Source organism: Equus przewalskii, chromosome 19 (assembly GCF_037783145.1).
Source record: "Equus przewalskii isolate Varuska chromosome 19, EquPr2, whole genome shotgun sequence".
Lineage (NCBI taxonomy): Eukaryota > Metazoa > Chordata > Mammalia > Perissodactyla > Equidae > Equus > Equus przewalskii.
The window spans coordinates 19657970-19671373 of record NC_091849.1 but is presented as its reverse complement, the minus strand read 5'-3'; the positions used below and the strand labels follow the sequence as shown (position 1 = coordinate 19671373).

At 34.5% G+C, this 13404-nt stretch overlaps 1 protein-coding gene across 12 annotated transcripts in view; it reads right to left on the bottom strand.

Annotated features, from left to right (window-relative positions):
* Window positions 1–13404, bottom strand: part of CDKAL1 (CDK5 regulatory subunit associated protein 1 like 1) — a 610652-nt gene that overhangs the window by 255463 nt on the left and 341785 nt on the right. For all 12 annotated transcript variants that reach the window (XM_008518334.2, XM_008518335.2, XM_070584147.1 and 9 more), the window contains one exon: window positions 142–308. In XM_008518334.2, the coding sequence (XP_008516556.1) occupies window positions 142–308 (167 nt within the window). The remainder of the gene's footprint in view (window positions 1–141; window positions 309–13404) is intronic.

The following is a 13404-nucleotide window of genomic DNA, read 5'->3' as shown; positions in this document are numbered from 1 at the left end:
TGATTCATTCGTGGTAAGATGGGGCCACAAAAAAACCATGAAAGTAGATTTAAATGAAGCTCATGTGATGATGCTGCGGCTGCCACATTGTCTGGATTGGTTCATGTCTGTGTCAGCATGGAAATGTGGTGCTTTCCTTACCTCCAGATGCTCTAAAATATAAGGCGGATTTGTCATGCCAAGCCTCAGCATTGCTCCCTCAGGAATCACTTCAACCAGTTTCCACAGCAGTGCAGGGAGACTGGTGCCAATATCTCTGCCATAAGCCCCTGTGTCTTCACTGGTCAACCATATCTCACAAACACCCTCTGTGAATCAAAGGAGATAATTAACAAATCTATTGCAGAGCTGTTTCCCTCATCATACAGCTGCTCACTCTTTTTAATGCTGTATTTCTCAACACTATTATGCAGGCGGTCTGGGTATTCAATTGCAGAGAAAAAGCAGCTTATCCCATGGCACTGGGTTATTAAGTTCATTTTATGAACACCAGAGAGTTACAACAATGCTGTAAATTATCAGTGCGTCCTATGGAGTGATTAACATTCACAGCCAATCAGTTCAACTGTGCTTCCTCCAAAACACTTTGATCAAGACTAAAGCTTCAGCCCATCACAGAGAATACCGATTTTATTGAACACCATAAGCCCTGGAACTGAAACAGTCACTCTATGGAATAGGTACTATGAGCAGTTAACTCACTAATCAGTCTGTCACCAACCCAAGGAAAAATGTCAAATGTAGTTAAGGTTTAACTTACAAATTATTAATTATAAGGTACCCATTTCTCCCCTAGTAACTATTCTATTTTTTGTCTTCTTTATTCACTTAAGAATACAGTATATTGTATTGCTGCATTCAAAGAAACTGGTTGCTGTATAAACTAAGTATTTGTGTTAGAAAACCTGTTTACTGAGCTTTTATCCTATTTTCCATCAATCAGACTTTCAGAAAATGTATGTATGTCTTGCTGTTGTTGTGTTATAAAGAATCATGATTTCAAATATTACAGCCTATAGCCACATCTTTCCAAAAATCGAAAGGAAATGCTTCTGGATAACATAGTACTATTTAAAATGAATAAAGTAGAGTTAGCAAGAGCCACCCAGGTTTTCATGGCACAAAGAACCTTTCTGAACACCTATTCAACTAAAGGATTAGCCTATTTTAAAAAGCCAAATGATTCACAAGGCTATAACAAACAGTGAAATGGGCCTGTGAAATTTGTTCATGCTAAAGTGATTTGTTGCTTCTGAAGAACCTCAACACACACACAAGGCACATAAACAAAGACTACAGCCTAAACCAAAAGTAGAAGTTTCTAGAAAGAGTCTTAGAATTATAATTTTAAATTGTCTTTAGTTTACATAACAGAAGAATTTCAAAAATACATTTAAATATTCCTAGCCAAGAGAGACAACAAATAAAACACATGGGTTTTATGTGAACATTAACTTAAAACTTATAAAGAAGAAAAAAGTAAAGATCTACGCTCTAACATGTTCTACAGACGTGGAAAAATATACATGAAGTTCAGATCTCTAATCACTATTCTTTCCTTTAGAATAAGAGATATATTTACTTTATCAGAAAACTATCCAATCCACATAAAAATATGTTCACTTTCCCCCACTTGCCTATCTTTCTGAGACATGCACATCCTCGCCCACACCCATACAACATGGAAAATACAAGGATAGAAATAAAATTTTAGTTTCCCCAAATTAAAGAATCAATGACTTAGCATAGAGAACCGGAGATATCAAAAAATAGCTCCCATTTAAAAAGTTGGAGTTGTTTTTAGTATTTGAAAATCAGTAGTATTATGAATATATAGGTTTTTTAATTTAAATTAAATATGTAGTTCAGAAATTAATAAACCCTTGCTTAGTTTTAATCGTTTAATAAAAAGTTTTATCATTAAAAGAAATAGTCTGGCACATTCATAGACTACCTTTGTAGTCTTATAATTTTATAAATATTCTCTGTACATGGAGTAAATATTTTCCTATTTAAAAAATGGGTTGCAATTAGTGTTATCATCTTAATTTTAGTATTACACATGTATCAGACACTGGACTCATACAAGATTTTTTAAAAAAATCTTATCACAGAATCCAGTCCAGGAAAAGAGATGGCTAAGTAACAACATAAAGGGATTTTAAAACACTCTGAAAGAGGTTATAAAAACAGGACGTTATCCATGATTTTCCAGTTACTGGCATTTGAGCAACACAATATGAATATTTTAAAATGAACAGAATAATTTTAATTTATAATGTTTCCATCCAAATGGTTCCATGTTACGCCTTATGTAGAGAGAGCGAGTTCCTGGAACAGTGCCTTGCTGTTGCTACATGAAAATAGAAGGGGAAAAATCACTATGAATAGGAATGGAAATAACATCCATGGCAGAAAACAGCAGCCAGCTCTTAAAGCTGCATAGGTGGGGACTAATAGCCCCCTGGTGGGCTGAAACTTCAAATTAGATCACATAAAGAGGAAGCAGCTGTAACACTAAATCAGCAACAACAGGAATATTGGTCTTGATGTCTCCAAGATCAAGGTTGCTAAAATGCTCTATATAATAGCAACCTGGTTTAAAACACAATGAAATGAGAGAACACGTGCAAAATGAGAAACCCCTAGACTTGAGGAGAATTGTGCCTTGCCAATTCAATCCAAAAAATCTGTCAAAGGTGACTTCTTCTTAATCACTGTGGAAAAGTTCAGATCTTGTAAGGTTATATTTCACATATTAATTGTAATGAGAGCTGATCCCTCAAATAATTAGGATATTGAAAGTCATTCCATACTAACGGTGAAGCTAAATGTGGAATCCCCATACCTGACATTCTTTCTCTGGGAAGTCTTGTGATTACTCATAGCACAAGAAGTGCCTGCCAGGTCAGCTTGCATATGAATTCACCAAGGAAACTGAAGGCTACAGACCACAATCACTAATGGATATTGGGACACATGCATGCTTCTATCCGCACACTTAATTGGTTATACTTATGGGCAGAAGTGCTTGCCTAGACAGCTTCAGTCCTTAAGGACTTCAGTTATGAGCTATATTCCTTTGCACATTCATTTCTTAATTCATTCATCAAACATTTATTAGACCCCAACCTACTATGTGCCCTGCAGCTCTTCCAGCTCATGACATATATGGATTCATCACTAAACTTCTTTGATCTAAGATTGGTTACTACCAGGAGCTGGCAAGGGGACAAGGATAAATATCCTGGGAACTTCGGTACATCCCTATCGATATCGGGTGGTGGGAGATGGGGGTGGGTATTGGAGAACACAGCCTTAGAAACCAAAATGAAGGGTGAACTGGGCTGGCTTGAAGTGGATATAATGTCAGCCCCAATGAGACAGGCCCAGTCTGCACTATAATGTGGACTTTGAATAATACATGTCAGAAAAACAAACACATGAAATGAAAAAGAGAAGCAAGCAGGAAGAACTGAGATAAGAGAAGTGAATGTCCAGTAAAAACTCTCATGGCTGTAAAAATAAATACATACAAAAAAAGAAAATGGTGGGTAGAAAAGTGAGAGACAGAAATTAACATTTTTTATGCATCCAAGGAGAAATTTTACTTTTTCCTAAAATTGTGCATCCGCCTGACTTTTGTTCATTTTCCTTAAATTGTTCAGTCTATCTGATTTTTCTAACCAATATTAGGTTTATCGGATCATCTATCATCCTTGCGTAGTGTTAATTTAGTAAAAAGAAAATACTAGGAAGAAATGAAATGGATCTTACAAGGGAAAACCCTACAAAAAGTTTAGTTATTAGAATTCATTATCATTTTACCCAAGTAATTACAGATCAGCTTATAGTTGAAACACATAGTATTTGCCTCTTATTAGAGAGCAACCTCAACAGCTGGATTCTGATCTCTGATTCACAGTAGTTTGACTTGACAGAGGATGGAAAAAGCAGAAGACATAAAAGGTTAACAATAAAAGAAAGATAATATCCTCAATAAAATAGTTTCACAACAAAGAAAATCCTTTCCGAAAAATCAGACTTTGCCAAAACTCAATTTCAAAAGACTATGACTCACTATGACTTTTCCTGTGTATGAGCTTCACTGAAATAAACTAAAATATGAGTGAAGATTGATTTCATCTGGTCGGAGAAGTGAAATTTCGCTAGCAGTTCTTGCTTTATCATTGGGGAAAATTTCCACCATAATAAGTTGTTTCATTTATTCCATTATGAGTAGAGTCTCTAAAAATAGGGATTGCAAAAATACAAAGACTGTAAACTGATTAACGGGATCAACAGTTAAAGGAACTACATGGCAAGAAAATCTACATCAACTTAAACACACAAAAAAAATCACCTCGAAATCTGCTAAATCGCTCTTCCTCAGAAGACGTGTTCCCTCCCTTCTCCTCCTGGCTTGTGCTCTCCGTTACTATCATTGGCCCTTCCTCTCCTCCTCTCAAGTCCATTTCCTACTCTTTCTTCTTTCTTCACCATTGAAGCCTTCATTCGCCATTTTCTTCAACGGCCAAGAGGAAATGTGAATTAAAAACAATTTGTTATATTTACTTAATATGCATTAAATTCTCTGCTCTTAATTCCTGCTTCTCTATTTTAAGAGTCACAGTGCATATTAATTAGATTTTTATGGACTCTTTCTTCTTAAAAAAAAAAATCTTGGAAAATTCAGAAATAAATATGGCCCTCCGTATAAGCATTTGAAAGGTCATGGAAATTTCTCCAGTGGCAATGTTTCTAAGTAACAATATACATAGGCAGCCATCCATCTATTTAGCCTATTCATTTAATAGCGAATTAGACAATATAACTCCCTGGGTCCCTTCTAATCTTATTATTGGACAGAAAGGTTTTGTGTTTTCCTTTTACATAAAAAAAAGACTTAAATGACAATTTTATTAAAGATAACATCATAACAGGACCAACAAAGGCTATCTTTTATATATCAATGATAAAAACCCAAATAATAGGCCACCATAGAAGACAACTATTAATTAGCTAATTCTTCAATTACATCATGTTTATACATCTTTTGCAAACTTTAAAGTTTATTAATGACTTGAAGGTTTTGTCCTCTAACTTTTTATTTTGAACAATGTTAAATTTACAGAAAAGCTTCAAGAGTAATACAAAGAGTACCTGTACCTCCTTCACTTAGACTCACGAATGTTTTGCCACCCCTGTAAGCACTCTCTCTCCACACCCACAAACACACAGATATTTTTTTTGAACCATTTGAGAATTAATTGCAGATCTTATGACACTTTAAATCTAAATATGTCAGCAAATATCTCCTAAGATCAAGAACATTCTCCCTCATAATCACAATACAATTACTGCTCTTGGCAAATCTAACATTGGACAACAATTTCAGCTCAGCTAGAGTGAATTTCTTGTAATTTCTTGAGCAAGTCACTGTAGCTGAGGCCTCTGTGCTTTAGCATACGCTTTTCCCTCTGTCTAAAATGCCTTCCACTCTTCTTTACATAATCAATAACTCCTCCAGGAAACTTTTTGATCACCCAGACTAATTTAGATGCTCCTTCCCTGTGTCCCCAAGCATCTTGTGCAAAATTCTGTATCACAATGCCTTATAATTATTGGTTTAACTGTTTGTTTCCCCTGATAGAATGCAAGCACCTCCAAGGCAGACGTGCAAAAATCTTACTAATATACATATGCCTAAGACCTATTATGTTGTGTAGCACATAGCACTCAAAAGATTTTGGTTCTATATACATACATAAACATATATACATGTACATACATACACACACATAGAGAGTGTGCACAGGAGGGCCCCAGGTTCCTTATTAGGCAATAAGGAAATATCAAAATGAATTTTCTTTGGAAAATATGGAAATGCAGCTTGAATGTTGCAAAGTGCGTTGCATAGTCTCTTAACTTCTATACAAGATTAGCAATCTTGCTTCAAGTCCCTTATCCTATGGTGATAGCTGGATAGCACAGCAAGTGAAGACAAACCATGTTTTTACTTAGAAGTAAGATTTTCCACTCACAGGTAAGTTCAGATATATCGATTACCCATAAAACAATTAAACTTTAAAATTATCTTTTTTTATTGCTTTAATAACAAAAGTTTACAAAGAGATAATATTTCCAGAGCAACCTGACATCTTGTGATTATAGTGATACACAGAAAAAAGTTGTTGGCATAAACTGATATTGTTGCTAAAAAAAAACCTGTTTATTTCTTTTGAAAGGTCATAATCGGAGAGAATATTGTTTATTTCCATACTTCTACAAGAATCTGGAAATAACAGAAAGCTAAAAACAAACTAAACACCACAAAAGGATGACACATTTTCTGAAAACCAGGCATCTGATTCCCCAGTCTCCAAAATCTGCAATAAGCCTCAATGAGGCAGATTAAGTTTATCCTCTTAATACGACAATGTATTTTGTTCCATATATGGTCTTTTTTTTAATATCCCTAGAGAGAACACAGCAGTGTCTATGAATGAGCCCTCTGGTGTTTCAGCAGGATGTGGGGAGAGATGTTATTTTGTATTTAAAAAATCACAACAGGCTCAACTCCTAACAGTCCAAACATTACAGATACAAAAGGAAGTAGGAAGAGGAAAGGAGAAAATAGCTAGATGCCTGCAACATAGTACCATGCTCTCAGAAAAGATTAACATCAGTTGATCATGGTGATGGATAGACACCTATCTAGATTCCAAGACTAACTCAGAAAGCTATAGAATAGTTTAGAGGGTAAAGAAAACTAAAATGGCAAAAGATTTTGCATTATTTGGGCCACTGAACTCAACCACAGAATGAAGAACAAATAGAACTTACATTTTAAAAGGACAGAACATTTTTATGACTAGCATTTTTCTGGTCATAAAAGTCTTTCTCAGAAGTGAACTCCACCAGGTCTAAAATCAAGTAGGACCTGAAATCCTATAGTTGTAATTAGGGAAGTCAGACTTTGAATATAAAACATAAATTATTATTTCAAGTATTTAAACAGCAAACATACTTTTCTACTCTCTATTATATTCTTATGTTTAGTTTGAAGTTGCATCAGGTATATAGTTTAGGTGTCCTACTACAAATAAAACATCATCCATTCATTCACTCCTTCTAGCAAGTATTTGTAGAGTAGTATTATGTGACAGACTCTGTTATAGATCTTAGAGACAAGGTCTCTGCCTCATGAACTTTATTCAAGTAAGAGAGACAATAAACTAAGAGATAAATAATATATTGCCAAGTAGAAGTAAGTGCTAATAATTTTGAAAGTAGGCTAAAAGGAATTAGTGATAAACTGGTTGGGAAGAGACATTGCTTTTTTGACAGGGAATAGCTGAAGACTCACAGTGACCCAAAACCTGAGTGAACCAAGGTAGTAAGCCACACAGATTAGCTGTCAGAAGGAAGAGCAGTTGAAGTAGAGGGAACACAAGTGCAAAGACCCAGCAAGAGCATGTTTATAGTTCCCAAAGAAGTGCAAAGAGGTCCACGTGGTTGGGGTGAAGTGAGTGAGGGGTTTGTGGTGAAGAAGAATGGTAAAATGGAAGCCAGTGATGACAGAAGTTGCTGCAAGAGACTCAAGCTCACAAGGCAGAGATAAGGGAGCAAAAATTACATGCTGATAACCTACTCCCTGTCATATGCAATGAATATGAATATGTATATTATACGTGCTAGTGAAAGCTCTCAATAACTCTGGTTTTAAGATACTCATGCTCATGAATATTCAAAGCAGTTTCAGAACTCTCAAATCACTAGATTTGGTGTATCAAGGGGCAGGAAAAGGAAAAACAATTACAGATAATGTCACTGTCCAGTTTTTCTAAAAGAAATTAGCTTCTTTCACTCTTTTTTTGGAGGGGGAATTTGTTGTAATTGACCAAAATGTGTGAAACAAGACTCATGACTAAGTATAAACAAATAAAAGGAACTCAAGACCAGTAATACATTTATGCTCTTTAGTTGGTAGCACCTAGAGGGAGAGGAAGTGGTGTCAATCTTTTCTCTCTTCTTTTTCTTCTTCCTTTTCTCCATCCAACAGAGCCTAAGTACCAGTATTGGGCCCCAGCTTCTTACGTAGCACCATTTAAGTTGACATCCAACAAACCAAGATTTGCCACGAACTCAGAGTCTTAAAAGAGGCTGAACCACTGCTATAACTTCAGAAGGAAGGACAAAACAAATAAGAATAAGTAAAATAGAATTATCTCTTCTGAGGCAAGAAAAGGAAAGGAAAAATTCATTTTTCCTTCACTAAAGGAAAAATAGGCTCACTCTCAAGAATCTACTGGCTACACACCAAGTAACTACAATGACAAGTAGAATAATTCGGATAAGTTTTACTCTTTTTAACTAAGATAACTGGCAACTGACCAAAAAGTGGGTTAGTTAAAATAGTCTTGTTAGTATAATTGTGCCCTTTCCAGCTCTGATGTCACAGAGATACGAAGATAATTATGTTTACTGGTAAATAAAAAGCGAAAAAGGGGAAAGGGGTGAGCACTGTTCCTACATAATGAAAAGGTAAGGTGCAACTCTAGGACAAAAAAATACTTAAAAGTTTAGAAGTTTTATAGAGAAGCTGGTAGTTGTGCCTTGAGGAAAGGAAGAATAATCTGAATAGGAGGTCTGATACATATCCAGATATCAAGGTTCTAATAATCAGCTACCTCTTCAGTTAAACATTTCTAAGAACAAAGCACTACCAACACTTGGAGGTGGTGTTAATAAAAGGTGATTTTAATATCTATTAAAATAGAATAACATACATACCAATAAACAACTCTATAACTTGACCGAGCTATGCTAATCAAAATTATGTCTACCAACATGTCTGTTTCTGTAGAGGAATATATAGTCTCCAGTACAAACTGTTCACTCTGACCATATTAATGACAACACAAAATTTTAACTTAAAGAAAATATTGTAAGGACTTCTACTTCTATACCTGAAGCTACAGGAAGTGCCTTAATGCTATAAACAACTAGAAAATTTGACAAAACATGAAACAACAATCGTCAGACGAAGAATAAGAGGCAGTGCAGGACTGTGATTCTTGAGAGAAGCAAATGAGGTGAGCACCATGACTGCCCATCTTACTGCCTGGAGGCATTTTCTAGGCCGCAGTGCAGAAAAGGGGAAACTGACAGTGCCCAATGATCCTGCTGAGTTGAGGAGACACAGATTAAGAGTTCAGAGAGCTACAATTTATAGTGTTAAATATTATAGAGAAGTGAGTTGCACAGAAATGGAGCTGCAAAGATTAGCAGAGGGCTCCCCTCAAGTGTTTGGCTGAGTGCTGATCTGGGCATGCATGAGAGAAAACTAAATCCCAAGGCTGGGGAAAGAACCACAGGAAAACAGTAAGCCAAACAATTCCTAGAAATTCCACAGGACGAAGAATGGTTTGTGGTCCTACAAGCCAAAAGAAAGACCTTAGAATATGTGGGTCACTGCATAGAATCCTTAAAAGAATATCTGCTTTAGTGGTGGAGAAAAATTAGTGTTAAACCAGAAGCTGCTCTGGACCTATACTAATGGACCTTAAAAGAAAGCCTCAAGGAATCAAACTAATTTCAAATAACTTAACTCTATGATAGAACAAAGTCCAAAACTCTTTAAAGGAACACAACAAAACAGAATGTTCAACAACAGGAAATTCAAAATGTCTGGCATCCAAACAAAAGTTACTAGGCATGAAGACAAGAAAGAAAATATTGACTATGGTTATGATCAGGAGAAAAATCAATCAATAGAAACAGAGTCATAAATGACAGAGATGATGAAATTGGCAGACAACGACATTAAAACAGCTATTGTAAATGTGGTCCATGTGTTCAGAAAACATGAACATGATGAGAAAAGAAGAGTTAGAAAAAGGCCCTACTGGAACTTCTAGAGATGAAGTTGAAGACCTAGTAACAGAAACTATCCAAAATGAAACAAAGAGAGAAACAATGAGAATAAGAATGAACAGAGTAGAACAATACCAAGCTGACTAACATGCATAAGTAAATTCCCTGAAATAATGATTGAGCTTTTTTTCCAAATTAGATGAAAACTATAAACCACAAACTCAAGAAACTCAACTCTCAGCAGAATAAACTTAATAAAAACCACATGAAGTCACATTATAAACAAATTGCTTTTTTTAAAAAAAGTAATAAAAAGAAAATCTTGAAAGCAGCTGGGGGGACAGTGGGGAAAACATTGTACATAGGCACAAAGATAAGAACGACAACTTCTTGTCAGAAACTATGCAAGCTAGAATATAATGAAGAGATATCTTCAAAATACTAAAAAACTATCCCAGAATTTTGCATTCACTGAAAATAGGAAAATAGCTATAGCTATCCAATATGAGGGCAAAATGAAGAATTCAGATAATCAAAGCTGAGAGAACTCATTAGCAGCAGACCACTACTCCAAAGAATAAAAAGAAAGATCTTCAAGCAGAAGAGAAATGATTCCAGATGGAAAGAAAAGCATCAGATGATGGAAAAGAATAGCACCAGAAATGATAAATGTGTAGGGATATGTAAAAGATTTTTTTCTCATTTTTTTATCTCTTTAAAATATCATTGACTATTTTAAGCAAAAATAATATATTGTAGGGTCTATACTTTATGCAAAAAAAATATACGACAATAGCACAAGGCACAGGAAGAAGGAGGAAACAGAAGTATACAATTATAAGGTTCTTCCACTATAACTGAAAAAGTGTAATGTTATTTGAAGGCTGATTGTGATAAGTTAAATGTGTATATTTAAACCCTAGAGCAACCACCAATCAATCAACCAATCAAATGGAGTATAGTATAGCTAACACGCCAATAACGGAAATTAAATGGAATCATAATACTCAATCCAGAAGGCAGAAAAATAGGAAAGAAGGAACAAACAAATGATGGGAATCATAATAAATCATCAACTCCAGAGGAGACAGGAGTGGAATGGAATCATGGAGGGATACACACAAGATGCTTCAACATTATCTTTAATTCTTTAACAAAAAAAAAGTCCAAAGTGAATATGATAAAATATAAGGGTCTGATACAGCTGGTAATTGGTATTTTTTAACTGTATTAGTTTCTGTAGTTTTTTATCTTTTTGAAACATTTTATAACAAAATTTTAATGACAAGCAATAATCCCTGTGATTAAATGAATATTGAAAAAGTCCATCTTTTTTCTAATTTATAAAACACTTAGAAAAAAGCTACATCAACCAATGAAGTCAGTGCAGTTTAAAATAAGTGGTCCTATAAGCATAATTAAGTGCAATGACCTTTATTAAATTCTGCTATGTGAGGCTAATCTAGATAGCTAATATCCAGTATTTAAACACAGAATGTTAACTCTCCTCTAGCCTAAGGGGAAAACAGAATACCATTTTAAAATAACTACCTCATGGGAGAAAAAATGATAATTTCTTACCATCAATAATTCAACTTTTCAAAGAAGATAAAATATAGTTGGTTGGTGACACTGAGGAAAACAATAAACCAATGGCTCTTTTGAACTCACCTTTTCTCTTGCCCCAATTATCCCAACTTAAGGCTCTTCAAATTGTACACAGATATGATGTAAGACTTTAATAATTTTACACTTGAGAGTGACTTAAGCTATTTTTCTCTCTCTTCATGGCCTATCAGGAAGCCATTCACCCTGGTTCACTAAAAATAGATCCCATTAGATAGTTCTTTTTTAGTTTTGGTACTATGCCTAAAACAATCCATATTAGGGCAACTGATCAATGTAGTTGAATAGAAAACACAAAGATAATTTTTTTTTCTTCAGGAAGATTTACCCTGAGCTAACATCCATGCCATTCTTCCTCCGTTTCGTATGTGGGTCGCCACTACAGCATGGCTGACGAGTGGTATAGGACCACTGAAGCACAGTGTGCAGAACTTAACCACTACGCCACGGGGCTGGCCCCAACACAGAGATAATTTTAAAAATTAGAATTATCTACTTAGAAAATGACAAAAGACTATATTCACTTCATTTTACAAACATAGACTCTGAAGATCAGAAAGGTTAGCGACTTGCCCACAGTTATACAATAACCAGTAGCAGAGCAGGGCTAAGAACCAAGCCCTTGACCTCCAAGGAAGAAAACTCCAACATAATTCTTTTTATGCCAATTCAGTGACATACAGAGAAGATCTAAAAAATTTGGCTATAATTATGGCCACATGAGAAGTACCAACTCTCAAAAGAAAGAAAGCTTTAGCACCATTAAAAATAAGAAATGACTGAAGAAAACCAAAACAATGCTTAAATAATATATGAGATACATTGAGTATAAGCCTACACTATCCAGTATGACGGCCACCAGCCACATGTGGCCATTGCACAATTAAAATGTGATTAGTCCAAATTGAGTTGTGCTCTAAGTGCAGATTTTAAAGACTTAATATGAAAAAAAAAGTAAAATATTTCATTAAGAATTTTTTATATTGCTTATAAGTTGAAATGATTATATTTTGGATATATTGGGTTAATTAAAATATCATAACATCAATATAATCTATTTCTTTTTATTTTTCTTAAAGGTACTAGAATATGGCTACTTAAAATCTTTAAATTACATACATGGCTCATCTATTTTTACTGGACAGCACTGTTATGTAGATTATAAAACCATCTACAATGAAGAATTGAAAGAATTAACATGAACTTCAATTTATTAATAAATTGTTCTTTCCTCTAAATAAACTGAAAATTCTTCACAGTTAAATATGATTAATAAATATAAGATGCTATACCTTATATATTTTATATTTCCTTTACTTATATTTGTTTTTATTTACTTGATTGTGTTGCTATATTTTATTAAAATTTGCAATATATTGAAGTTAATAAACTTAGAATGTCATTGACAAACTCCCGATCCTACTACCACCATTTTGCATATTATGATTAAGTCATCTTTGACATGTACATTTCATATAATTCACACTATTTAAAAAAATGGCAAGACTATTATTCTATTTTAACCTATACCCAAAAGTTCTTTGAATCATTAATTCTCACCACTATGTTCAGTAAGGTCATTTTTACTGCAAACAGCATTCCCAACTTTGATACATTCAAAGATCTACAAACTGCTTCTAAGTGTAAACCATTATTTATCTCATAACTTAAAAATGCAGAAACAAACATAGAAAATGAGTAAGAGATGCGTCTCACCTACAGTTAACCAACACCTGAGTTGAATAGAAATCCTTTAAAAAGCTCCTAATTTCCAAGTCTGATTTATACAACTTTTCTTCTTGGGGAAAAAAATGAAGTATCATCACCAAGGCCCTCACACTAACTTAATAAAAACTAACATTCACCATGCCCCAGTCCCTCTCCAGGAAGCTATTACAA